This window comes from Anopheles arabiensis, chromosome 2 (assembly GCF_016920715.1).
Source record: "Anopheles arabiensis isolate DONGOLA chromosome 2, AaraD3, whole genome shotgun sequence".
In the NCBI taxonomy this organism is placed as follows: Eukaryota; Metazoa; Arthropoda; class Insecta; order Diptera; family Culicidae; genus Anopheles; species Anopheles arabiensis.
This window is the reverse complement of record NC_053517.1, coordinates 54,975,120-55,000,182: the sequence shown is the minus strand read 5'-3', so window position 1 is coordinate 55,000,182 and position 25,063 is coordinate 54,975,120. Positions and strand designations below refer to the sequence as shown.

Sequence of the window (25,063 nt, the reverse complement as noted above, 5' to 3'; positions counted from 1 at the left end):
GCTCATTCTTCGCTAGAACATGCTAACCTACTGCTATAACATATATTGCATTATTGATATCCCTTCCCTTCGTAGTTTTATATTGGCTGCACATGTTTATTGTCACCGGGACTAAATATAAGTTGTAAATCTTGTCAGTCCGAAGATTTCTCAGTTTTATTGAACCTGCACAAAATTTAACATTAATTAATACGTATTTTATTTGCCTTACTTTTAACACTCTATTTAGAAAGGGGTTCGAACTCGATCGCTCGAGAAAGTGTTCGAAAATTTTTGACGCGAGCTGGATACGCCTACTTTATATTTTAACGTTTCAAAGAATTGGCACAAGTTTGTAAGCTAGTTACTCCATTTGGCTTTCCACGTAGAACCCTACGAGTGTGTTTTTATATAGTATTTTGCTCTTTCAACCATACAGTTGGCCGACTATCAGCCTATACGGACCGTTCTATATAATGTTTCTAAATCTTAATTCTAGAGATATTTTTCATTTCATAAACTGTTCTTTTCATATGATCATAAACAAATGATATTACGCACCAAAGCTAGCCAAAACCACGCACCTAGCTAGCCAAAACCACGCACCTAGCTAGCCAAAACCACGCACCTAGCTAGCCAAAACCACGCACCTAGCTAGCCAAAACCACGCACCTAGCCTGTTTGGTAGTCAGAAATAATTTCAACAGTATTAATCCTACACTAAACTCGTATATCACTTTAAAAATAGTACAAATAAGTATGAACGAATGAAAGGATGCATCTACAGACAGGACAGCAAGGCACTTAGATTCGGCTCTTGGAGCTTTTGACTACATAGGCCTGTAGCTTGATTATCGTTTCGAAAATGACTAATTGGGTGCGTCTTAGTTTGTATATTAATTAGCGCTAGCTATCTCTTGTGAATGGTGTTAGCATTGCCACATCGTTCCGCAAGTGCTTTGCACCCATAACCTCGCCGAGCGTACGAGCCATCCTTTGGCGTGAAACTCACCAGCAGTAAAGACGTCGCAAAGATGGGACATTGTGCGCTGTACTGCCGGATGTATTCCGTAGGAACCGCTTCATCATTGCGTCAAAACGAAGACAAGTCGTAACACGACATTCCAGTGACATAAGAAATGTTGTTGATCCCTTTCTACAGTCCAGCATATGGGAATGTATTGACTCGTTGTTAACTGATGTGGATGAGCTAGGAGCACCGGTTGCCACGACAGAGATATAAATCAGTATTTATGTAAATGGGAGTGCCACTTGGAACCATTTCTTCAAGTTCATTACCACTCACCGTCCATCCAGCCACCAATGATAATGCAGCTCTAGTCATACCGGTTTACTATTGCTTCCTCTTGGCACTGCCGATGCAACAGCGGTACTTGAGAAGATAGTGATTGTGCGTTTAATGATACACCCTGCATCGGCAGTGGTGTCTTTATAGCTTAAAAAACAGAGTCTTAGCTAAACATTTCTAGTTTTCTTTACCTTCGTTTCGTTTGAGCTGCTGGTACTTCATTAGGGCATCGGAAGAATAGTGCAAGCCTGATGTATCTGTTCCATCGCATATTTTACCTTTCCATTCAGCATTGCCAAAGGCCTATTTTAAAAAATGGATTTAAGGTTTTTTTTATGTTACTCTTAACATTATTTTTAATATTGAAGAGCTTCTCGAATATGTTAATACGGCTTTTTCGACTATACCATAATAGTGATATTCGTGGGGAAATTACATAAACACCATGTGATATAACTATTAAACTTCTAACTTCTCCAAGTGTGACTTACAACAGGCGTGAGATCAGTCCACTCTATTGCATGAGTATGTGTGGAGTATGATGGGAATGTTCAGAGTTGTGTAATTTATATGCTCCAGGTGTGAATGAGTGATGAGTGAATTACCATTCAAATCATTTAATTTAATTCATTTATTTCATTTGTATTTCTACGGTCTGCCTGAATACCACAAATTTAAACCATTCAGTATTCATAATAGTTTCCTGATCAACAATTGATGTGTATGAAAACATAATTCCAATAACTTGTAATAATTTTCCTCAATTAAGAAAAAACATATTTTTATGATCACTGCTTGGTCACTCACAAGGGAAAAAAGTCAAACAAAACCTTAGTTTTGACTGAGAGCGATTTTTCAGCTCAACAAACTTTTCCATCGTCCCTCCATAAAGTGTAACATATACGGTGGCATTGGTACTCAGATTTTCCAAACAGCTAGGCTCCTGTGCCAATCTATTATTTCTAAGATTAACTGAAATAAGGCTCGGTAGTGGATTCCAACCGCAAAAAGCTATATGCTTTATGTGATTGTTTGTCAAAACCAGGTATTCTAACGCGGAGTTGCTTGGACTTCCCACCAGCATCTCTATGCTGTTGTCCGCTAAAATAAGCACTCGCAACCGGTGGAGAGGATCAAATGTCGCAAAATCGATACTAGTAAGTAACTTTTTTTGCAAATCTAGCTCATCTAATCGATCGCAACATCTTTCAGGGGAATCAATTATGATGGAGTGTATGCGGCTTCTTACTACCATCAGCTTTTCAACACTCTTGGCAAGTCGCAACTGTTGGATATACAGTACCTGTATTTGGGAGTTGCTGATTCGGAAAAAGGCTAGTTTTTTTAAATTCCCTAAAGTGAATGGTAGTTGTTCTAATCCACAAGGTGAAATTATTACCGTATTTAATGAGATATTTTCTTCAAAGTGAATCGAATTGATACCAGTACGTGTTATGTACATCTCAGAAGCCGACAAGTTGCTCGGTATGTGGAGATGTTTCATTGCCGGAGAACTTATTATGGTTAACGTTTGCACTGTTGCGGGAACTTTGTACAGTACATAAGGACCAACGCTGTCCATGCGTAGGTTGTCAAATGTTAATCTTTTTATTGTTTGCGGTATGTAACTAAGCACGTATATTCCCTCTAGTTCAGGGATCAGACTGGACACGTAGCATTCCGTAACTTGGCAGTGGAACTTAAAGCACATTGCTCGGGCAGCCAGGATTGCAAGCAATGCACAACTGAAAAGAAAACACGGCTAGATAAGCGTTTTTATTGTTTACACTTGATTGCTAAACTATGTAGCGCACAAAAACACCTTTTAAAAAACACCAACAAACACATATCATAACCACCTTATACCAATAGGGACGAATAATTGGTATTATGTTCTGTTCGCAATACTTTATATTTATATCACCACTCGCTACACGGAAGCTAATAGTACGAATAATGTGTCTAGCGAGTTTGAACTGCTCTTGAATACACGATTCCAATGAATAGAGTCCCGAGCATGGGCTTAATTTGTTTTCAACTAGGTGGAAATTGGGTTTAATGTCGTAAAATACGCTACCATTATGAGTCGGTCCTATTCGAAAAAAAAAAGAAATGTTTTCAGCAATTGTTATCCATTACGCACACTTAATACCTGACACTTGTAATACCTGAAACTGTTCCAGGTTTTGATTTGTGCTTTTGGCAATTCACACAAAGTACGCATACTTTATTGATTACGACAGAAGATTTGCGAATAAATTGATAATGCTATGCGTTAGCATGCACTTATTTTCATTTTGTCATAGTTAATAGCTTAACTACTCTAACTATCTGTACAATTCCCCTGCGATGAACGACCAATGGCCATACGCTGTTGGTGAGTAGATAGGAATAAATTCTAATAAACAAGCCACCAATGAAAAGATTTAAAGCAGAACAGATAAATGTAGAACACAGCGGAGGAGTACACACGATGTGGTTCAGCACCACGTTGACCTCTCACGCGCAAAACGCGTTGTTAGCAAACAGTACCCTCTGAAGTGTGTCGATGCCGTTGACCCAGTTGCCGTTTAGCATCGTAGCCCGCCTGGCATTGGGGAATTATATTCTTTCTCTACATTTTTCCGTCACTGCTCTAATGTTCCAATCAATGACCAACACAAAACCGGTCGTCTTCCGACCCCATAATGTAACATTCTTACCGAATCCGGTTACCGGTAATGTTACTCCCAATTGATCCTCGCTTTTCAACAAGTCGTACCTGAAGAAAGGCATAAAAAATGTTTTTTTTTTATATCAGTTTATTACTACAAGTAACGAAACAAACAAAATTTCCGCATTGAACAGTTTAACGATCTTGAAGCTACTTTTTGGTTAAATTTTGTGTTATGCGTATGATCATATCATTTATAGCTTTTAACTACTGTCCGTGAGTAATTTTTACATACTGCGTAAATAATGTAACTGCATAATGTAACGTTATGCAACTACAAAAATATCTAAATTGAACAACATCTTCTATGAAATATAAAAATACAAATCCATTATGATAAAGAAAGACGAACACTGCTGTCGTCTTTATTTCGCATATTCCTAGATGATGGTCACTTTATGGCTCTGAGTCGTAGTGACTTTGAACGACCATCTCTGGAAGTGAAACTAGTCACACTTATTTTTATTATGTCCGATATTGTAATACTCACCAAAGATTCCAGAAAGCTAAATTGAGTGCTTTGAGCTTTATCGCACAGTCGGGATCATTCCATAGTATCGAGCTGACATTTTTAGATGAGGTTGAAAGTTTGGGAAGAAAAGAAGCATGATAACTTTAATTTCCTCCCGGAGGCCATGCAATCATCAGTATTATTAGCATACCTTGAGATGCTCACTAATTTCGTTCAATAAATGACACTACGTTGAAACAACTACTCTTTTCTATAAATAGCATCTACTCAAACTATGCCAAATAAGACCAATGCGTGTAGTTACATCGCGATAAAATATTATATTTTATTACTTTACACTTATTTGTCGAAGATTGTTTCATACCTTCAATAACATTAATTTATGTTATAGTTAACTTTAAAAATACACCGTACCATATTGTGCCACCGATACCGTAACGGCATATATTCATCAGAAGCCACCTTTGTGATGTACGTCATTCTGAAGTAGTAGAAAATGTGTAACGTAGCGAAGTAATTCAGCTCAGCTAAGGAAAAGAATTTCAGTATATTCACAGTATATTGTTGCCCATGTTGCCATTAGCCACTCACACAAGGGATGGAAACGCGAGCTGAATCTTAATTTAAATCGAATTAAAGAAAGTGCCAATGAATGAATGTATCACGCTATCTACGCAAGACCGACTACCACCAATCATCGCTGAGCTAGCGCCGGTTCTATTCATAAAATAAGTTTGTCCCCCACTTTCGAAAGGCCAGCGGTGGGAAAATAAGCGCTTATGTGCGAACTCTTGCACTAGAATGCATAAAAAAGCTGTGATGATGGCTTCTTGTACGCGCCAAAGCTCCGACATCAACGAAAGCGGAATATGGTGAACGTACATCGCGCCGTCGCGGATGAGGCTTTTTGTAACGTTTTCGAGGCATCTTGTTTTTTTCGCCGCTTATCTTCACATTGTTTATTAATGTCTACCGTTTTAAAATTCCGGCCACGGCCAGTTTAACGGTATCTTCAGTGACGCAGTGGAGAAACTAAATCGGCCAACGAGGAAACCATGGCAGTGCGGGTTACGTTACGGTTTCTCTAGGGCGCTCCGCCGGCCCCCGTGTGTAGGTGACTTTGCTGTAGGGCAGAAGGGAAAGAAACGGCGACCGGTCGACTGCAGTATGCATTGTCCAGCACCGTTCGCCGTGGTTCGGACTGTCCTACATGCTAGATAGATTAATTATCGCGTTATACTTCCTAGAGCTTGATCTTATTTTCTACCACTTTTCGCCAACCGGCTCGATTCCATCACATCACACACCGTTACGACCGACTTTGCATCCCTGGTGCAGGCAGGTTTGGCTCACTCGCTGCAGAAGCATCCGTCCTTGGAGTTCTCGCGTATCCAGTCGAGGTAGCGTGTCACCCGCGTGTACACGCCGGGATAGTAGGGCCGGGCGCAACCATTGCCCCACGACACCACCCCGATCAGCTCGTAGCGTTTGTCCTCTCGTTCCGCGATCAGCGGACCACCGGAATCTCCCTGGCACGAGTCTTTCTCGCCCACACCCAGATAGCCGGCGCACAGCATGTTGTCCGTGATCATGGATGCCGTGTAGTTGGTTTGTGTACTGCACACCTCGTTCGAGAGGACGGGCACTTCAACCTCCTGCAGGATGCAGGACGGTTTGCCGTCCTCCTTCAGCGTGCCCCAGCCGGTGGCCGTTCCATTTGTGCCGACATACGCGTTACCTGCCCGATCGGATCGCAAACAGAGAAAAACAAAAAAACATAAAAGTGAACGAAAGCTCGACGAGAAGAAAGCCTCTGGGCAAGGCAAGGAAGGCCCGCCCAAAAGGAGGTCACATTTGGGGAGCAACGTATTTGCGCTTCCCATTAGCCAGTTTGGTTCGCCAATGTTTCAAGATCAGCGTACTTTGCGTGTATCTTCATGGCACAACGACGGTATGTGTGTGTGTGTGCCACATTCAATTCGAGCTTACTTGGATCGGATGGCAGGCAGATCGGGCGAATGAAGTCCGTTATGGGCACGCGGTCGTTCAGCCGTAACAGTGCGATGTCGTTGTCGAAGTTTAAGAAGCTGAACTTCTGCGCGATCGCTCTCAGCACGAAGCGTGTTTCCGGGCGCACAGAGTCGTCGCACCGGTTATGCTCACCGAACGTTACCTTGATCATGAACCACATAAAGCTGCAACGAGGAAAGGCAACACGATCACGCATCAATCAATTGCAGCAAGCATAGGCGGCAATGTCGATGTGACCAGCCAGCGTGGAGACACCTTCTCGCTTACCCTTTAACGCAGTGCGCCGCCGTAAGAACGTATCGGTCGTTGATGAGCATACCGCCACAGTAGAACCGATTGAAGTAACTTAATCGCGCCATCCAGGGAAACTCGTTCACGCCGGTCGCCTGGCCGCCAACGATCCTCGAGGCATCGTTCCGCTCGCCACATCCTGTACAGCGCAAACGAAAAGGGGAAAAGGGGAAAAGCGTTAGTGTGCATCAAACACTTGCAAGCACGTCTGTTTGCTATAATTGCATTCACTGGCGGGCGTGCGTGTCACACAATCATTCACTATCGGCACGCCACCGTCAGTAAAAAAGAACGCTCCAGCTCGCTGATTTGAACCGTTGGACCAGGAATTACCGTAACCGTTACCGTAAATGCAGGGAAACGCGATTTAATCGACTAGCCCCGCAACAGTTGTCGATCGAGGCCGCGATATGTGGCGGCATAGCCGGTTTGATGGTTGTCAGCGGATGGCTCACTTGAGCATTCCGACACTCGCTTCGTTCCCGCTTGGCTCGTTACATTTTCTTACAAGATCGTATCAAACCTTCGACCGCGATACCGTGGCTGTGCAGTCGACGGAGGGTAAAACTCTTCATCAAAACAAAATACACGCAACCTTCAATCGAGCCACTCCACCTAACTGTGGTCCACCATCAACACTTCAGACCACCGTAGGGTATGTTGGTAGGTCATGTGTTGAGTCGTTTCCTTTTTTTGTATTTCGAACCTTTTCTTTCCGTTACACTTACACACTAGGAGGATGCTGCTGAATGGTTTGTAACCAATCGATTCGATCATCGATCAGCTTTCTATCAATATTTCGAAACGCGAGTGCAATGCTGCGTTGTCGTTCCATGGGTGGCCCAAGAAACCCTCGAATTGGGAACACGTGAGCGTGAGGACACGGTAATTTTTACCCTCATTCGTGACCACTTCCCGTCCATGGTCCGTCCGGCTCGAATTAACCTTTCTAACTGGGGGTGCGGCAGCAGCGCCAGATGGTGAGTGAAATGATTTCCTACCGTGAATCAATCAAAATTTTAATTTCATCAGTTTGAGGCTGTGGACAGATTACAGATTTCCTCCAGTAATAATAACTATACTCAACACCAGCGGTTCGACTGCGTTTTTTGTTCATCGTTCTGCCGTGAGCTAATAAAACGGTCATCCACTTTAAACGAGATCCAAAATCTTATTTCACCTCCCACACCGGTCAAGCACGCCCAAACAACTTGCATGTTTGGGTGGCACTGTATCGTACACATTCCAAACGTTCATCGAACTCAAAAAATCCCCCCGCGATCCAGTCGTAAAGTTAATCTTCATCGCATTGGCAGGATGTTCCATGCAAAGGCAGGCGCCAAGTCGGGGCCAAGGAAACACTTTCACCCTCACACCTTATATTTCCTTTTCGCTGTGCCGGAAATTTGAATCTGTCCATGGGATTAAAGTTTCTGTTTTCGGATAAGCACCGTAAGCCTTTCATCGGAAACATACGGAATATTTTGCAACAACAAAAAAACAGCCGAAACCACACAAAATGCAAATATCAATGGTCACATTTACTGCCACCACACACTGCTTTGTTTTCGGTTGCTAATGGGTGCATACGTGAATGAGTCGTTTCTGCTTCAACCCTGTTTCTTCTGATGGTGGACCTGCAGTGGATTCGCAATATTGAGATCATCGGAAGGAAGTGGATACTTCATCATTGTATAAATGTGAGCAGTCTTGTGCTGGTCCAGACGTTGTATGCACATTTCATTAGCGCTTCCAAAATGCAAAGCTGCATTTTACTGAGAGCTGTGAGAATGTCAAAGCTATCACCGTGTGCCCTTTGATGTTAAACAACATTTTTATTTGAAGTGTATTTCTTACATATTTGAAAGATGATTAAATGATGGTCGTTGATTTGAAACATAAAATCAAAACCTTAAGCCTAACATAAAATGAATTGAATTCATTTCTGTAGCCAATCAATTAATAAAAAGTATCGAAATTTTTAACTATCATTGAGTAATAATATTCCGGCAATTTATGAAAAGAATTGCGTTTTTTATGATGAACAGTGTCTGATATAAAATAATTCCTTCAAAACGTAATTATGAAGTACAAATGTAACTCGAGTGTATAGTTCCCACGAAGCATATAAATTGTATTTTCACGTGTTATTCCTACAAATTGCACTACTTACGGCAGCTACAAGCACTGGAGGGTGTATCATGGATTGGAGCACGGTTACTGCCCCCACCAAATATCATCTTCATATTGTCGACAATGCTCCGCTCGTCCGTATTCTTGTTCGGTGTCGCTAGCATCTCATATTTGCCCTGAGCTTGGAGCTTCCCGGACGCATCACCTGCCAAGAGCCCCACCATCAGCAGCATCAACAGCGGAACCTCCAGCATCATGTAAATGCGCAAATTGATTATGCTCCGTGCTAAATTGCTCACTTCCATTCTCTTCGTATTCTGCGTTATCCGCAACTCACAGCTCGCTATTCGTTCTAATTTTAACAATTTTCTTCGCACGCTTGTTCTCACGTCAATTCTTTCCACTGCCGGCAGAAGTTCACTTAAACTTTGGTTGGGTTTCTTTTGTTCCGGCTTCCGCAAAGCTTCGCCAACACTACAGCATTAGCGCGCAGATTAGCTCTGCAGACGAACCGAATTTACCACCGATACGCTAAAGTTGCACATTTTCACCCGCACTAATGCATTCCCCACTTGTTGGCTAATTGTTTTGCGTTGGATATTTTTACATCGACTCACACACAAATTTAGCTCAGAGATCTTAGATCATCTGCACTGGAAATTGGTTCACTAATGTATGGCTTCTGCTGTTATTATTCAAACAGCAACTCCGTTGCGTTTACTCTCCAGAGCACTCACTGACGGGTGACGATCGTTTATGAAAAAAACGGTGCTGGTAAGTCGCTGCTGAGGAAGCGAACAGAACCGGGAAACGCCAAACTCTCTGCAAGCAACGTCTGCTTTGCCCGCGGTCACTGACTGAAATGATCAGCGTTCGGGTTGTGCTTTTGGGATATGCTTCCACGACGCATGGGGTCGGCTTTCTCCGACACTTGTTCGCTTCTTTTTGAGCTTCTTCTCGGTCCCTCCAAAGTGGGCGGAAATCGCGAGCGGACGGGGCAGTAATAGCAGGGGCTTTGGATGATCCTACAACACATTCAGCATCTCGTTCGTCTTTACAACCTTTGGGAGAACGAAGCAAGGAGCGAACACATCTACAGAAGAGTAGAAAGACACAAGCAACCTGATCTTGCCATACTTCCCCACCAGACGCACAGGCAAAGGTAAACAAATGCACAACGCGTCTCTTCTTCTCTCTCTCTCTCTCTTTCTCTCTCTCTCTCTCTCTCTCTTTCGGGACAGACGTTCTATCTTGAGAACGATACCTCAAGACCTTATAAGACAATTTGATCTTTGACCAACCGTTGGAGTGTCGAGTGAAAGCTCATCCCTTCACGGCATAGAAGGGAGGACATACGATTAAATGTACGAAAAATATACAAACTTTACTTATTTAACTTAGACAGTTATTATGTAAACAAATTATAAATATTAAAGCAATAATTATAAAAAAAAAAAATAAAGTAAAGAGCAACATAAAAAGACGTTCTTTCTGTTCTATGATTTCAAGATTGTTACTTTTATGTGTAAAATAGTAAAACAGATAGTATGGTAACAATGATCACATACAAATGATGATGAAATTGTCATATAAGTGCAGAGGAAGTAGTTTAGAGCATTAAGTAAAAGGTAATTTGTGATCTGTCAGTAAAGGCCACATTAAGTTCCCATCTGGATAGTCCTGATGCAGCAAGAACTAAATATATGTTTTTTAAATGTTCTAATTATACGAATTATACGAAAACACTCTAATAATGATACGACACTATTGCTGCTTTGGTACTATATGTATAGAGAAGACCAAATAGACTGATACGATGGCACAGTTATCGTGATGATAGCTTTTAACACTTGATTTATTACTCCACGTTTTTGTGGTCAATTCAGATCAATCAAGTTACATGCGCATTTTATTAAGATTCAAATAATTAAACATTTACAATGGTCCGAAGTTGTATCCAGAAACTCATATATCTGTACGTGCTTTCGGCCCTTTGTTGAGTGATTTTTTTTAAAGATTGAAAATTATATCATAAACCAATTTAACCAATATCACCGATACAAGCAGCTCTGCATATGCTACTGGAATTGATACAGTTTCATCTTCTGTGATAAATACCACTAACTATTCTAATATCTATAAATCTTAAAAAAAGTTTTCTGGCAAAAGACTCTCTAGTTGATACTCTCCAATCCATTCTCAGCGACAATGATTCAATTATGATGGTTTATGTGCGATAATGAGCCTGATGCGATCGTTTCGGATCCTCCTCCATGTTTCACTGCGCTGTACGTGTAAAACATTCCTCGCAGGTTTCTGCATGCGATTCGTGAGAAAATTTCTTTCATACCTTTCATACCGACCCAATGGATCTCTCTCAGTGCCACACAGTTTATGCTCTCATTTCATTTAATCGTTGCTTTGTTTTTCCGTCACTCAGTGTGCCGACATCAGTGGCAGGTGCCTTTTTGCTATGTTTACGTTGCTTTGTTTCGCACGAACATAAAACAGTTCACGCAGGAAAATTGTTGGAACCACGCACTTGTCCCAATTTGTGCTAACATTCTGTGTCGCTTGGTAAATCGATCAAATTATCACCCTCTGCATGCAATGCGGGGAGGAAAATGGGACAACCTTTCTTCTCATTTGTTTACATCTCTTCCAACGCTGGGAAGTAATAGCCCCATTCGGTACACTTGATTTCAATGTCTGTTGTCGGTGGCATTGTCAGTTGAATAGTAGTATTCGCGCTTTATTTACATTGTTTATCTTTCTCTTCTAATATCACTTCGAGCAGAGACAAGTATCGTCCAGATTTGCACGCAGCCAGGGCAAGTAACGCGCCACACGGGTGTACACTCCAGGGTAGCCAGCCCGGCCGCATCCAACGCCCCATGACACAATCCCAACAATTTCGTGCTTATCACCATTTCGTACTAGCAGAGGCCCACCGGAGTCACCTTGGCATGAGTCCTGTTTGCCTTTACCGGCGCATAACTGTAACCAGAACCATACGAAAAGACATTAACAAATTTTACATTACTCTTATTTTGGGGATTTGCAAACCTTCGTTCATACTAACCATATTCGACGTTATACGAGATGCACGATATTTCATGCTTCGACACTGGTCGAGTGTCAAGATCGGTACATCCACGTGTTGGACCAACGCTGGAAGTGTGCCACCTTCCGAAGTTCGTCCCCAGCCCACAACTGTGCCCAACTGACCAGCCGGCTCACTGCGTTCCTTGGGTAAACAAACGGGACGTATGGTTTTGGTGAACTCCACAGGCTTGCGCAGCTTCAGAAGCGCGATGTCGTGATTGTAGGAGTTTTGATCGAAGCTCCGGTGCCTGATGATTGCGGTGACTGCCCGCATTATTGCAGGAGTCTCAGAAGCTACGAATTGATCGTAATCACCCAGAATTACACGGATCTTGTTGCGCTTGAGTCTGAAACGAAAATTTGAATATCAAAGTTGTTTAACAGTCACATACATGCACCACTATGAACAGATATACCCACCTTCGAACACAATGTGCCGCAGTTAAAACGTAATCTTTTGTGAGAAGTGATGCTCCACAATGAAACTGACCGTCGTAAACTAGGCGTGCCAGCCAAGGATATTGATTCACTCCAGTGGGCCGTCCTCCTACAATTCGAATTTCTTGATTAGCTGCTCCACATTCTGAAAAAAGAGAAGTAAGTTAGCAGTTAGCATGTCAGTTGCTTTGAAATTTAGTACATGCTGTCAATTGTTTCAGCCCGACAGGTATGCAATCCGCAAAGCACGAGGAAGAAACGAATTTAAACCGAAGGTATTTGAATTTAAATTGAGGTTCAATTAATTGAAATGAGGTGTGCGTGTTTATCACAAATATCGAAAAATGTTATATAAATGAAATAGAATACGAAAAACCACACATTCATAAACATTTCAACACATTAATTTAACCAAGCTTTTATTACATTGCTCAATTTTTTTTACCTGTCCGGCCAAATTCTAACGAACTCTTCAATTAGTAACACCGAATCAAAAAACCGAATTTAACATGAAATATTCTTAGATACCATATGATAAATATTATATATGTATTTTATAAAAAATATAAATTATACTGGACAGTGTTCAGTGTAATTTGGGTAAAATAATGTGTTTTGAACACTAAAATAAATAAATTATATTATATTATGTAAAAGATTCTTTAATTTGTTTAAATAATTACTAAAACCTACACTAAAATACAACATGTAAAATGAGCATTGAACATGTGGTCTTAATGTATGCTTTGATATAATCCTAATTGTTCATTACTTTTTGGCTGAACGATTAACGAAACGATAAAGAGTATTCCAAAAGGCTTTGATTTATGTTGGATTGTATATATTAGGTAATTAGAATATCAATTTTGTGTTAATATTGTCGAAGAACTAGAATATAAATGTTGTGCTAATATTGTCGAGATTGTCTTTTTATGGACCTGCTGGGAAACAGTTTCGACGATGCTTACCACAGTCACAGCTCTTCACCTGATTGTTGGTCAGGTCGTCATCATCGTCAAGTGAAAAAGCAGCCGTGTTTAGTCCAAACAATGTGTCAAACAGAAACCGTCCTTGCCGGCTAATAATTTCCGTATCATTCCAGTGTGTGCTTTCCTTTGCTTCGGCTACATATCCAGCCAGAACTAATGCGGTTACTATAGATCCAACGAGGAATCTGCTTCTCGCAGGAGCAATCATTTTGGTGTACATTGTTGAGAGAATAAAATCACTTTCCACTTCAGTTCACACGCTGTTTACTCCTCTTTAATGTTTTCTCGGAGCACCGTTCGTCTAAAACATACGTGTATTTATATTCAACAACACCTGCGAACAGTTCACCAGCTGTAGTAATCTGCGCCTTTGCAAACTGAATGAGTGTGCTTTTTTTACTTCTTTATCTTTCACTCAACGTTTCACTTACGCGTTATTGCCCTGGTCCATGTTTACACGATTCATAATCTCATTTCACTTTCTTCTGCTCTCGGCACGACGTTAGCTCGGGGAACATTATTTAACATCAGTTTGGTCCGCATCCGCCTTCACCACACTGCAACACGACGGATGAACCGCACACGGTCCGGCTCAGCGACACCAGCCACCTAAGCTCCTAGCATTTGCTGCATATGATGGACGGATAAACGTTTGGTTTCTTCTTTTTCACTTTCATTCGACCGTTCACTGTTTTGCTCGATCGTCTTCGCTATCTTCACATTCGCACTACACCGGTGCTTGCCTCAATGTTTTCTCCCTAAGATACATGAATCAGTGTACAGTAGCAGCTTACAACTATCTTTTTGTAGAAAAACGAGAGTGAAAAAAACAACTGTATACCAAGAATAGCGCATCAGGGGCCTATAGACAAGCTTCACTCCCTTTAACAGCCGCTTATGATATAACGAAAGGAACACCAAAGAGTGATATCTCTAATTGGGGACCCTTTGCGTCTTGCTAACGTGTGAATAGGAGGACTCGAGTGACAGGCCGAATCTAACGCTCCTAGCCATGCTGGATAGCACATATTTTAGGGCCACGATTTCTAACACTTTGCTTTGCCTACTTCGTGACTCTGTTTTTGATAAGCTTCATTAGATAAATGGAGCCGATCGGAGCGCTTTCCAGCTGCATTATTCAAATCCAACCTGTTGGGAATAGCGGTACCCACTAGCAGTGCCACAGGATGTACTGTTCGAATCGGCCAGTATGTCCCACCGGCGGCAACGGAAAAGAGCAATGATACGAACTTGTGTTTAACCCTGACAGTGGCGCATACAGTGCCCTAGGCAGCCTGTTTATATTAACGCCAGACGTTTCTTATGCTAAATGGGCATATCCGCTTGAAAAGTGCATTGCAGTGAAAGGCTTTCTCGCTTATCTGGTGTCAGCAGTGATTGCGTGGACATGTGTGAACGTAGAAAGCTTCAGCGGTCTCATTAAAAACGCATAACAGGTTATTAAAAACAATCTCACGCGGTTCCGACCATTAATTGGTGAATTTCTAAACAAAATATTAAAACAAATTCAATGTAAAATATTGTAAATATTTTGTACACTTTACAAAAGGAAGTGAAGCTCAAAGTAAACTACCTCCACTTCAACAAAGCAATTAAGCAATATCGCGTTAATGGTGGAGGTATAATCGGTTCATGTTTTTTTATATGTGTCTTATAGTCTTGGAGCTTTTCACATTTTATATGAAAAGTATTCATTAATTCACACTCAAATTATTATATCCACCATCATGAATACACACATGTTCAAACGTTTCGCAAATTGAAATGATTTTGTTGTCGTGACACACTTTTCCACTCACATATGTATCGAGTTTGGTCAAACCACAGCAAAAACCTACATCCACAGCACCTCCTTTCCATGGCCTCAAATCTCACTCCAACACAGTATCGGTCAATGTTTATGAAAATTATAAAGAAAGTTTATGTGACCGCTTTCAGTTCGGGGCACACTGACGCGATCGAACCAGTTCAAACCAAACTTATAACATTTGCGAGATTTCGTGCTCACTGATAACTACGCTAACACTACAAATGTACTAATCTAATGCAATTTTTAAGCTTGTTTTAAGAGTTTTTTTAGAGACCATATATCTAAGTCCCCTTGTTTAAATACTCAGTCAACACTTATCCGAATCGATCTGGTGCTCTAAAAACACCGTAAATTAGTAGAACAAACTATCGCTTTTGGTGTAAATGCGCACAATCAGGCGAGTGGTTGAAAGAGAAATGAATCGAACCCGGACACACACGACCCGAACACTCACGTTACCTTCAAACTGTTTCGAGGGAGGCTGTCGAATCAGCGTGTATCAATCAAACTCACGAGGAAGTTGCCGCACTTGCAGAACAGAAGATCGATTATTTCCAACCCTACTTAATATCTCCAATGTTTGGAAAGACAGTTACGGATTAGTGATCAATGAAATTACAATTTCACAACCGGTTGTACAAGCACTACTAGTGCTGCTTGCGGTACGCAAAAAAGCGCTTCATGGAACTAGCGAGGAAATTCGTCACCTACCGCCGATCGCCCAAAAAGGTTATGTAAATGTCTGCGCACTGCAAGCTGATTGGTTACGCTTATATTGTCCGCAATTCAACACAATCACCCCACCGAAGTTTCACGGAACGTGACGAATGTTTAACTAAATTGCACATAATCCGATCGAAAGACAGGGCTCGGTTTGATTTTCACTTAAGCAATGCTATGCAACTGCAACTGACTCATTCAATGCTCGATCGATTGGCTAGCCCATCCTAACTGATCAATTTTCTAACATTATTCAACTACCATGCATATTTCAGTTGCCAACATTCGTCGCACTCACTTCTATGCACTGAACTACATTTAAACTAAACCGAATATAAAATATAACCATCAAGATCTCGTGCGATGTGCAGCAGCAGTAGTGTGGCCTTGACTGTATGACTTCCTTCGCTACAATGGCGAAGGATCACAGACGAAAGAAACTACTTTCATTTTTCACCATCATCATATGGACATCGCGAGAGGGCACCCTGCTCGAAAGCATTGCGCGAGAGTAGAAAAGCATCTTGCAGGGTTACTGCACCGGTACGATCGTTCAAATAAATGTGTTTTAGCTATATAAAAGTGGTGTTACATAAAGAGCGTGAAAATATAATTATTTTCCCTATATTATCCTTCTTTTCTTCTTCTTCTTCTTCTTCTTCTTCTTGTTCTTCTCCAATTCAGCTTCATCTTGTTTTTCTTTTTAATCGCAATAACCACATTCGGTCAAAATAACGTTTTCCTTGTTACTGAACGTCTAATGAGCTTGGCTGTCTGAGTCTGATTGGTTAACTCAACAAGGGACAAAGTACGACTCGCGAAACGCAGCTCTTTGTCGATGGTATATTTTTTAGAACTATCAAACATACATAACTCTACGAATACTTTTGTAGAATTTGGCTCTTTTGGTTGCAAATTTTGCCGAACGCTGGGTTGATTGATAGCAGAATAATGAATCCTACGAATGGGGTGAAGGATTATCGAACCGATAACCAGCAATGATTGTTGAGATATAATATGTTGTTTTTAAATTTAATATCTAGAAAAAGTTTGGAACTAAACATTACAGCAGTTAAATTATAATATAATTATTAAAAAGAAAAGCAGCATCAAGACACCCATTCATCAAGAAGCATGGCGAACCCTGTAAACTACACAACATTGGAGAAGCAACTAAAGCAAGAGACGATAACCCATGTGCTGCATGCATCAGTACAAGATAGAGAGAGACAGGTAAAAACGGAGATAGGTTCAAGAGAACTGGTCCGTCAGAAAGCTCGGAGGGAGATTCACTTTCCATTTCTCTCCTAATCAATGGAAGCTTCGTACATTGGGTGGGAGACGTTCGATCACTTACTAGCTTTCTACCTTCAGGTCTGCATTTGGTCACCGTCGTTCGTAAATAACATATGATCGATGGCAGCAGTCTGTGCCGTCGTCAACTTACATCAGCGAACATCACATTTTCCTGTTAATTCCAAGCTGAAATCAAACCAGTCTACTGAGAGCTGATGACTCATTCACGGAAAATGGAATGTCGTATGTGTTTCTGGTTTTATTTACTTTCTGCCGCATAATAAACGTTTCATAACAATACGCGAATGTAGCCATATCTTACATGCTAATAGTTACAGCCGAATCATCAGCCTCTACATCCTATGGTATGTTGTGACTAGAAAACGAATAAATTATCAACAGCACACTTCTGTGTCTCTAGGTCGTGTAACTTCACAGTCACATCAAATCCTTCGGGCAACATCTTTAGGCGGGCAGAGACATTCGTTGGCAAGCTTCTCGTGAATCCAAGGCAAGTAATTGACGATGCGCGTGTAGATACCGGGCAAATTTGGGCGGGCGCATCCCCGACCCCACGAAACGACTCCAATCACTTCCATGCTGCCAAACAGTCCCATCTTATGCATCGGACCACCACTATCACCCTGGCAAGCATCTTTCTGCCCATCATGGTACCCGGCGCACATCATGTTGGCAGAGATCTTCTTACTGCCATACCCAGCGTCAAGGCATTGCTCCTGTGACCAGATGGGAACTTCAACGGATCGCAGCGTCTTGGATGGAGCACGCTTCTCCTCCACCCTTCCCCATCCAGCAACCACACCGATTGTTCCAGTAAAGTCCATTACACCTGCAAAATATAGTTCAACGTTATAGTTCTCGATCGAGCCACCGGGCCGAAAAGCCAAAGCAAAACTTATTTACTTCCGTCCGGGAGGCAAGCTGGCTGAATGGTGGGTCCATAGCGCAGTGGTTTATCTAGCTCCAGGAGAGCAATATCGTTGTTGAACGTGAAGATATCGAAATCCTCGTGGTCGATGATTCGTTTCACTCTCCGAAGCTCGGTGTAATCCTTAGCAATATTATGCCCTCCGAGATAAACCTATACGAAGGGTAATGGAATTGAGTGAACAAAAAGAGTGAAATATCTTTCAGCTGTTCTGCGATTCAACACTAACCCTAATCTCACTCGCTTCGAACGAGTTTACACAGTGTGCTGCCGTGACCAGAAAATTGCGCGAAACGACCGATGCTCCGCAGTATAGTTTGCCCTGGCGGAAAAGGCCAGCCAACCAGGGGAATTGATGTGCAGCGGCTTCGGAGCCTCCGACAATGCGATTGGTGCGTCCTCCAACTCCACAAACTGGAAAATAAACACATTAAAATATTAACACCATACACCGAACTGGAGTGTTTAGTATTTCTTCAAATTATTTTCTGCACACTCCCTAAACGTTGCTTAATTGTAATTTAGATTTAACAAGATCACCGCAACATTTTTTGTGTTATGTTTTGTCCTGGCTGATAAAGTATTTGTTTATAATGTTCACATATTGACCTGTGCAGTCCTGCAGGCGCACTAGACGCAACCAGATCCTTGTTACAGGTCGGAGCGTTAATTCAATGACACCCCTTGCACACATTTTGATTTGAATTATTTTCTTGATGAATTAGATCACGCGATGTCTATAGCTGGCACAAAAATTCAACCAAACAATTGAAACACAAATGCAACCGTCCTGATGCCACTGCATTCGTTATGTATAGCCGGTATCATTGATGTTCCGTTTATGCGTACGCTTAACCTAATTTGCTGCTGGCCTCATTCGCTCGTCTCTCGGGGTTTCACAGTTACACAGTCGAAACACGCCCATCATCGTGCCTGGAAAAAGCCACCCATTCACACGCCAGATTTTTCACACCACACTTCTGCACATAGTGTCGTGTACGAACAGTATCAATTCAATGGAACTTCTTCATATTATTCACCAACGAAAGTGAAATCTGTGTATGCGGCGTAGTTTGAGATGTCGCTTGGCTACGGACCATGTCCATACCTACAGTCACATGCACTTTTTCTTTGCAAAATCACGCTCCATTGGAATGATTTGTTATGCAACGCGTCTCCGACGCATGAATGATCAGGGAAACGATGCACTTCTGCGTTTCAGTGTCCTGGATCCCGCCTGAATGCACTTTTCTACCCCAGCAGATGCGCAAGGTGTTTACAAATTTCAACTTAACCTTTCACTTTCATTCACACGCGATTATGCACCGCCTATCCCACCACACGACTGCAACTCACCACAATCACAGGATTCGCTGGAGTTGTAAACGGGAGCTGCTAGCAATGGGACAGCTAGCGTTGTCAGCATCAGAACCCAGATTGCCATCAAGTGAACGGATGAGGAACGATTCATTATCATGGTTAGGTTAGAAATGGCCACGACACAGCACCGAAACACACACACACTTCAGGAAAGACTTGTACGGCCGATCAGACGCTGAACGGATCTATAGAATGGAGCGGCGAATCCGTACCGGAACTCACAGTGTGTTCTGCTTTTATGGTATACAACTATGATGGAGCCTTTTGCGCTGTGAAGCTTCTTGTGCCCCTTTACGCAATGTTCTGTGACTGACAGTGGTAGTCGGCGTAGCTTTTATATACACACTTTCCGAATCGGATTCAGAAGGCTCAACAGACAATGACGACGCGCGCGGGACGTTGTCGACTACCTTGGCGCGCTTCGACTCGAGTGATCGAACCCGTGTCAATGTGTGGTGTGTGCCCTCTTTGTTTTGCGACGGGTGCGTTCCTGCAGTTGTTCCCTTCCGTGCGGCTTCTCTGATCTCGTGCTCGCGTTGCTGTCTTCTTCTGTAACGAGAGTAGTAGAGGCCGCATGCGATAAGGGTGCGGATGCGCTTGTACTGCGTCTGCGGGTATGCGAACTATGCATTGCCGTCTGCTTACACACACATCCAAAGCGCCCATTTTCGCCAGTACACCTGTCTCTGTGTCAGCGTGTCGTGATGCTCGCGACATAACCACCACATCTCTCCGAGACCGCCCCGGGATGATTACGGTGGACAATTACCTCATAGTTCGAGCGGAAAGTGAGAGTGCGTGCCCTTGGTTCTACTAACACACATCGGACCGATGGCTTCCTTACTCGTGGTAGTTCGTGCTTGCGTCGCTTACATCGTCGATAAGACCGCATCATGTGCGCGCTGGAACCCACGTGCGAGGGAGAAGGCCAGTGTCAGTGATCGATAAGGGTGGGAGTGCCATGCCAGGGAGGGAGGTGTAACAGTGAGAGCAATGTAGGCATTGGACATCTTTCTTTTCGATGTAGTAGTAACGACAATAGTTCAACAATTTGACTGTAAACCACCATTGCCCCCGCCATGGCCAGCGGTTTAGCGTTTGTGGCTTCGTTTGTTTGTTTATTTTCCATCATCTCTTCTTCGATACAAAACAACTTTTCGTCTTTCTCTATCTGCCTCTCTCGCTCTCTCTCGCTCTCTTTCTCTCTCTTTCTCTTTCTAACTCTCTCTCTTTCTTTCATTTTCTGTCTCTCTCTTCCCTCTCTTCTCTTGCTCACTTGCTCTCAAGGCAGCGCTAACTTGCATACAGATTTTTTTCTGTTGATGTAGAGAAGCAAATAGAGGTACCGAAGCAATAACCCTTCGAGCATGCAAATCACGTTGCACTTGTGCATCGCTGCATCGTTGCTCGGTTTTGAAGGGCTCATACTTTTTGTCTTTTTTCCCCGCTATTTGTATATAACCTACCGTCATGATCAATTAGTTTATTTATCAGATCTGGTGATCGTTTTTCTCGAAGGGCGCATTTCAGATCCTTGAGCACACTTCAAGGAGTTTAGCAATTTGAAAACCACATTTTTATACTAATTACCTACGGACCAGCAATTGACTATAATCAAACATCGGTATTATACATATTGTAGGCAATTATAATCTTAAAAACAAATCTACATCTAGAATATCAATAAATTGCATGTCCTCCACAATACAAGTTTCAAAAATACAGTTTATTCATTCATTTGCTGTAAACCTATGACCTGAATTAGGTTTGTTCAATTTTTCTATATACCAATTTTTAAAAATTTCGTAATCGTTGTCTCGGTTGGTTTGTTACACAATGTGTTCCATAGTTTTGAAATTGGAAATTATCGACGACCATGTCAACTCGTGACCCTGACCTATCTGGAAGCCGAAAACTTGACTTTGACCAAACTCGATCAATCGCTTTCGTTAATTTTCCAGCCTGCTCTTCATTGCCTACAGGAACAAAACTTAAACAAGTGGAATGAGACAACCTGAAACGCTCATACTGTACTTCTACCTTGGAGCAAGTGCAGCTGAAAACGTAATGCATTGTATTGCTACGCAACCTTCGGTGTCGCAACGTACAGCCACAGCCTTGAACCTATAAAATGTTAAGGAAATATTTTTGAATTTCAGGGTCGTATATTTAAAGCTACCACAATAATAAATCATTTTAATTTTGCTCTCTTTTACGATCGTATGTTTGATTGAGCTTTTTCGTTATGTGTTGTTATGTGATAATATTATCCGAATCGGTAAGGTATCTGAGCGCTATTTCTAAAGCAATTCTACATCAGGTCATACTTTGCCTTATTTGTTATTGCATACAATAACTTTCTTTCATTTCATCATACAACCATACACTTGCGTGATACAAGAATGTTACCCGTAAAAGGCATCATTAGCCCTCATGTTGAGCCTCCACCGCCGATACACCCGCGTGACTACTTTTTAACCTGAACTTGAACAACGAACCCCGCTGCTCAACGAACTGCTCACCTTTCTGGTGATCACGCGCATTTCGCGCATTAGGAAATGCAGATGATGGTGACATTCAACTGGTTTAGGGGGACAAAAACCTTGAAAACGCATCCATATTGCACCCAGCCTTCTACCACACACCTCTGTAGTGGTAGAGGACAACATTGTGGGTGCGATCGTACGCGAAGTTCAAGGCATGATAGCATGTACATCATGATATTTGAATGTTAATGGTCGCGAGTGGGCTGATTCATTCCTTCCGACAGCCATCCCGCAACCTCAAGAAGCTAACCTGAGGGTGAATGGTCCTTGACAAAGCACGGTGGTAGCGAGGACAGTGGAGCCATTGTGGAGCCAAACTTCCGAGCGTTAATGATACAGCCCACAGATTCGTGGCCAACCGTTCCTCACGCGACACACTCATTCTTTGATGGGCAGTAGGGCAATAGAACTAGATCAGTAGAGCAAGTTGAAAGTAATGAGTAATTAGCATAATTTGTCAAGTGTTTCATCAAATACCGTTTCAACAGATAACCACTAGGCTCAGTAATTGATAGTAAAATTGCAATCGTTTGTTAATGGGTTTTACTGTTAATAGGTGCTTATTACATATTCTAAAACAATTTTTAGACACAGTTATTCAACCGTTTTCTAGTTTCAGTACAGTACAATACACAGTTATCTTCAGTTTTATTTTCAATTTACTACTTACAAGGAAGTTCAAATTGTTTTGTCAAACAATTATTGGTCAGCCAATGTTCAATAGCACCGGATGCAAGATAAGTGACGCAAAGGTAACTTCGCCGAACGACAAGTTCAAGATCATTTGAACGTTGAACTGCCATATCTCGACTAAAGAAAACGTGGGTAACATTACCTTCACAGAATGAGTCACTGGGCTAGAGTGTTTCTTTCTCCCAAAAATAACACAGAGATAAAATGGATGCCTCACATACGATCGTAACTCTTCCTGTTGCTGTTGCTGTAGAATGCGGGTGCGTTGAACTTTAACAGCTTGGCATTTTTTAACACCTTGTGCAATGTTCATTGGATTTCAACCGGCAAAATTACTCACCAGAACCTCGTACGAAGGTGAGAAAAAGTCCTCCATCAAGAGCTTTCACCTTTCGACCAAGATAAATCATCACCGTGATCGCGATCAAGTGCAAGTAAAAGCTTTATTTAAACAATCTCAAACACAAGGCATTCACCGGTCAAGTGGACACGGCTAATGGACACGTTGCTCGGCATTACAGCAAGCTGCACTGTACTTCCACAAACCTTTTCTTTCGATCCTCCTCCTTTCGACCCTCTTCGAATTGCTCCTTGTTTCCATTTCAGGTACGTTGTTTATTCGGCGTGTGTCCAGAACAAAGCATCGCTTTACTTGCACGTACACGCATCTCGAGTATTGAAGTTAATCCACGAAATGAATCGGTTCACTCGGGCGTATATGCCCGGAAACCGTGGTTGGGCACAGCCGAAGCCCCACGATACGACGCCCGCAATCACGAACCGATTTGCTTCGGTATCGAACACGTGCATCGGTCCTCCACTGTCACCTTGGCAGGAGTCCTTACCACCCTCGGGAATCCCAGCACACATCATACGATCGTTGATCTGGAACCGGAAGTACTGCGTCTGGTTGTGACACTGCTCGTTCGACAGTATCGGCACGTGTACTTCTTGCAGTTTCATGGGAAACGTACCGTCACCCAACTTACCCCAGCCGGTCACGATTCCCTGGGAACGAAACGAGGATACGAGAGCTAGGTTAATCGCATTGCTCAGGGCTGCTGGGAGAGAAAGTTTGCGGTCTGACCTCCTGTCCAGCGTATGTCTTGCCTTCCGGTGGTAAGCACACTGGGATAATTGTTTCGCCCAGTGGTACTGGTTCGCTCAGTTTCAAAAGAGCTACGTCGTTCGTAATGAAGACGAGCACGTTCAAGAACCAGTTCGTCATTATGTAGGACACCTTACGCTCGAATGAATCCTCCTTGGGAACTGTGCGGTCGTGCATCAAAAATTTCACGCTAAAACGCGACCGATCGCTACCAAACACACAGTGCGCTGCCGTCAGGACGTACCGATCGTTGATCAAGGATCCTCCGCAAATAAACCGGTTGTTGTAGTACAGTGCCACCATCCACGGGTAACGCCCGATCTCAGCTTCATGACCACCGACAATTTTTGAATTATTTGCATTTGTCCCACATGCTGCGAAACATTGAGGATTATAATCAGGTTTTACAATTTCCTTCTGTAACTTTTCAACGCACATAGGTGCGAGCACCTATGTGTTACTACTCACAGCAAGGTGCACAGTTACGAGGGGCTGCCCTGTACGCAAACACACTAAAAATAGGCATTCCAAACACGGTCGTGATCCATGTCCATACGCCACTGTTAAGCAACGGTGCCTTTCCTATAAAACCATTCGGATCAATCATTAAACTATCATTCCAAGCAAAGCGTCCCGGAATAGTAAGGTTCTCGCTAGCCAGGTCCCAATACTGCACTGTACTATTGCTTTCGTTGGCCATCGTGCGAGAAACTTCGCCTTCCAGCACTAAACACGATAAGGCTAGACACCACACCGAACGAAACGCCATCAGCGCGACGAATTTGAACTTGAACTAAAAGTCCTCACGCATCCAAGTAGCGATCAACGTCTGCAAGTGCCGTTGGTCAGGTTTCGTCTTCAGTACTTTCTCTCCCATCTTTCAGCATAATGTAGTCGCCTGCCTTGTCGCACGCTTCATAGCTTTCTTCTCACACTGTCGTGAGTTGTTTACTGTTTTTACTACACCATGATGCATTTTTATGACTTTATTCAAACGCGAACGCTACGTGGACGACTTTGGGCGTTTGGCTTCGGAATAAAATTAGAAGAAAAAACGGATAATATTTCAAATTTTCTATC

General features: G+C 42.5%; 2 protein-coding genes across 2 annotated transcripts; both read right to left on the bottom strand.

The window, feature by feature from the left end:
- Positions 1 to 4,755: 4,755 nt before the first annotated feature.
- LOC120908521 (transmembrane protease serine 9-like) lies at positions 4,756 to 24,762 on the bottom strand. The gene is made up of 14 exons (XM_040319607.1): positions 24,452 to 24,762; positions 23,963 to 24,357; positions 23,532 to 23,883; positions 18,486 to 18,670; positions 18,232 to 18,409; positions 17,901 to 18,157; positions 13,440 to 13,710; positions 12,454 to 12,616; positions 12,011 to 12,380; positions 11,717 to 11,925; positions 8,969 to 9,408; positions 6,772 to 6,934; positions 6,463 to 6,668; positions 4,756 to 6,211 (listed from the first exon to the last, which is right to left on the bottom strand). The coding sequence occupies exons 1-14, from the start codon at positions 24,750 to 24,752 to the stop codon at positions 5,823 to 5,825; spliced, it is 3,879 nt and encodes a 1,292-aa protein (XP_040175541.1). The 5' UTR covers positions 24,753 to 24,762; the 3' UTR covers positions 4,756 to 5,822.
- LOC120893445 (trypsin 3A1-like) lies at positions 17,549 to 20,070 on the bottom strand. Its single transcript, XM_040295346.1, has 4 exons — positions 19,613 to 20,070; positions 18,486 to 18,670; positions 18,232 to 18,409; positions 17,549 to 18,157 (listed from the first exon to the last, which is right to left on the bottom strand). Exons 1-4 carry the CDS (start codon positions 19,731 to 19,733, stop codon positions 17,751 to 17,753), a joined length of 891 nt encoding a protein of 296 aa, XP_040151280.1. The 5' UTR covers positions 19,734 to 20,070; the 3' UTR covers positions 17,549 to 17,750.
- Positions 24,763 to 25,063: the final 301 nt, after the last annotated feature.

What these genes read in the sequence shown, in the direction of transcription:
- LOC120893445 (XM_040295346.1), bottom strand. Translation starts at nt 19,733, where the DNA reads ATGATAATGAATCGTTCCTCATCCGTTCACTTGATGGCAATCTGGGTT. An exon ending in TCGAAGCGAGTGAGATTAGG is followed by an intron (nt 18,410 to 18,485) that starts GTTAGTGTTGAA and finishes CCCTTCGTATAG; the next exon opens with GTTTATCTCGGAGGGCATAA. An exon ending in AGCTTGCCTCCCGGACGGAA is followed by an intron (nt 18,158 to 18,231) that starts GTAAATAAGTTT and finishes TATATTTTGCAG; the next exon opens with GTGTAATGGACTTTACTGGA.
- LOC120908521 (XM_040319607.1), bottom strand. Translation starts at nt 24,752, where the DNA reads ATGGCGTTTCGTTCGGTGTGGTGTCTAGCCTTATCGTGTTTAGTGCTG. An exon ending in AGACATACGCTGGACAGGAG is followed by an intron (nt 23,884 to 23,962) that starts GTCAGACCGCAA and finishes TTTCGTTCCCAG; the next exon opens with GGAATCGTGACCGGCTGGGG. An exon ending in AGCTTGCCTCCCGGACGGAA is followed by an intron (nt 18,158 to 18,231) that starts GTAAATAAGTTT and finishes TATATTTTGCAG; the next exon opens with GTGTAATGGACTTTACTGGA.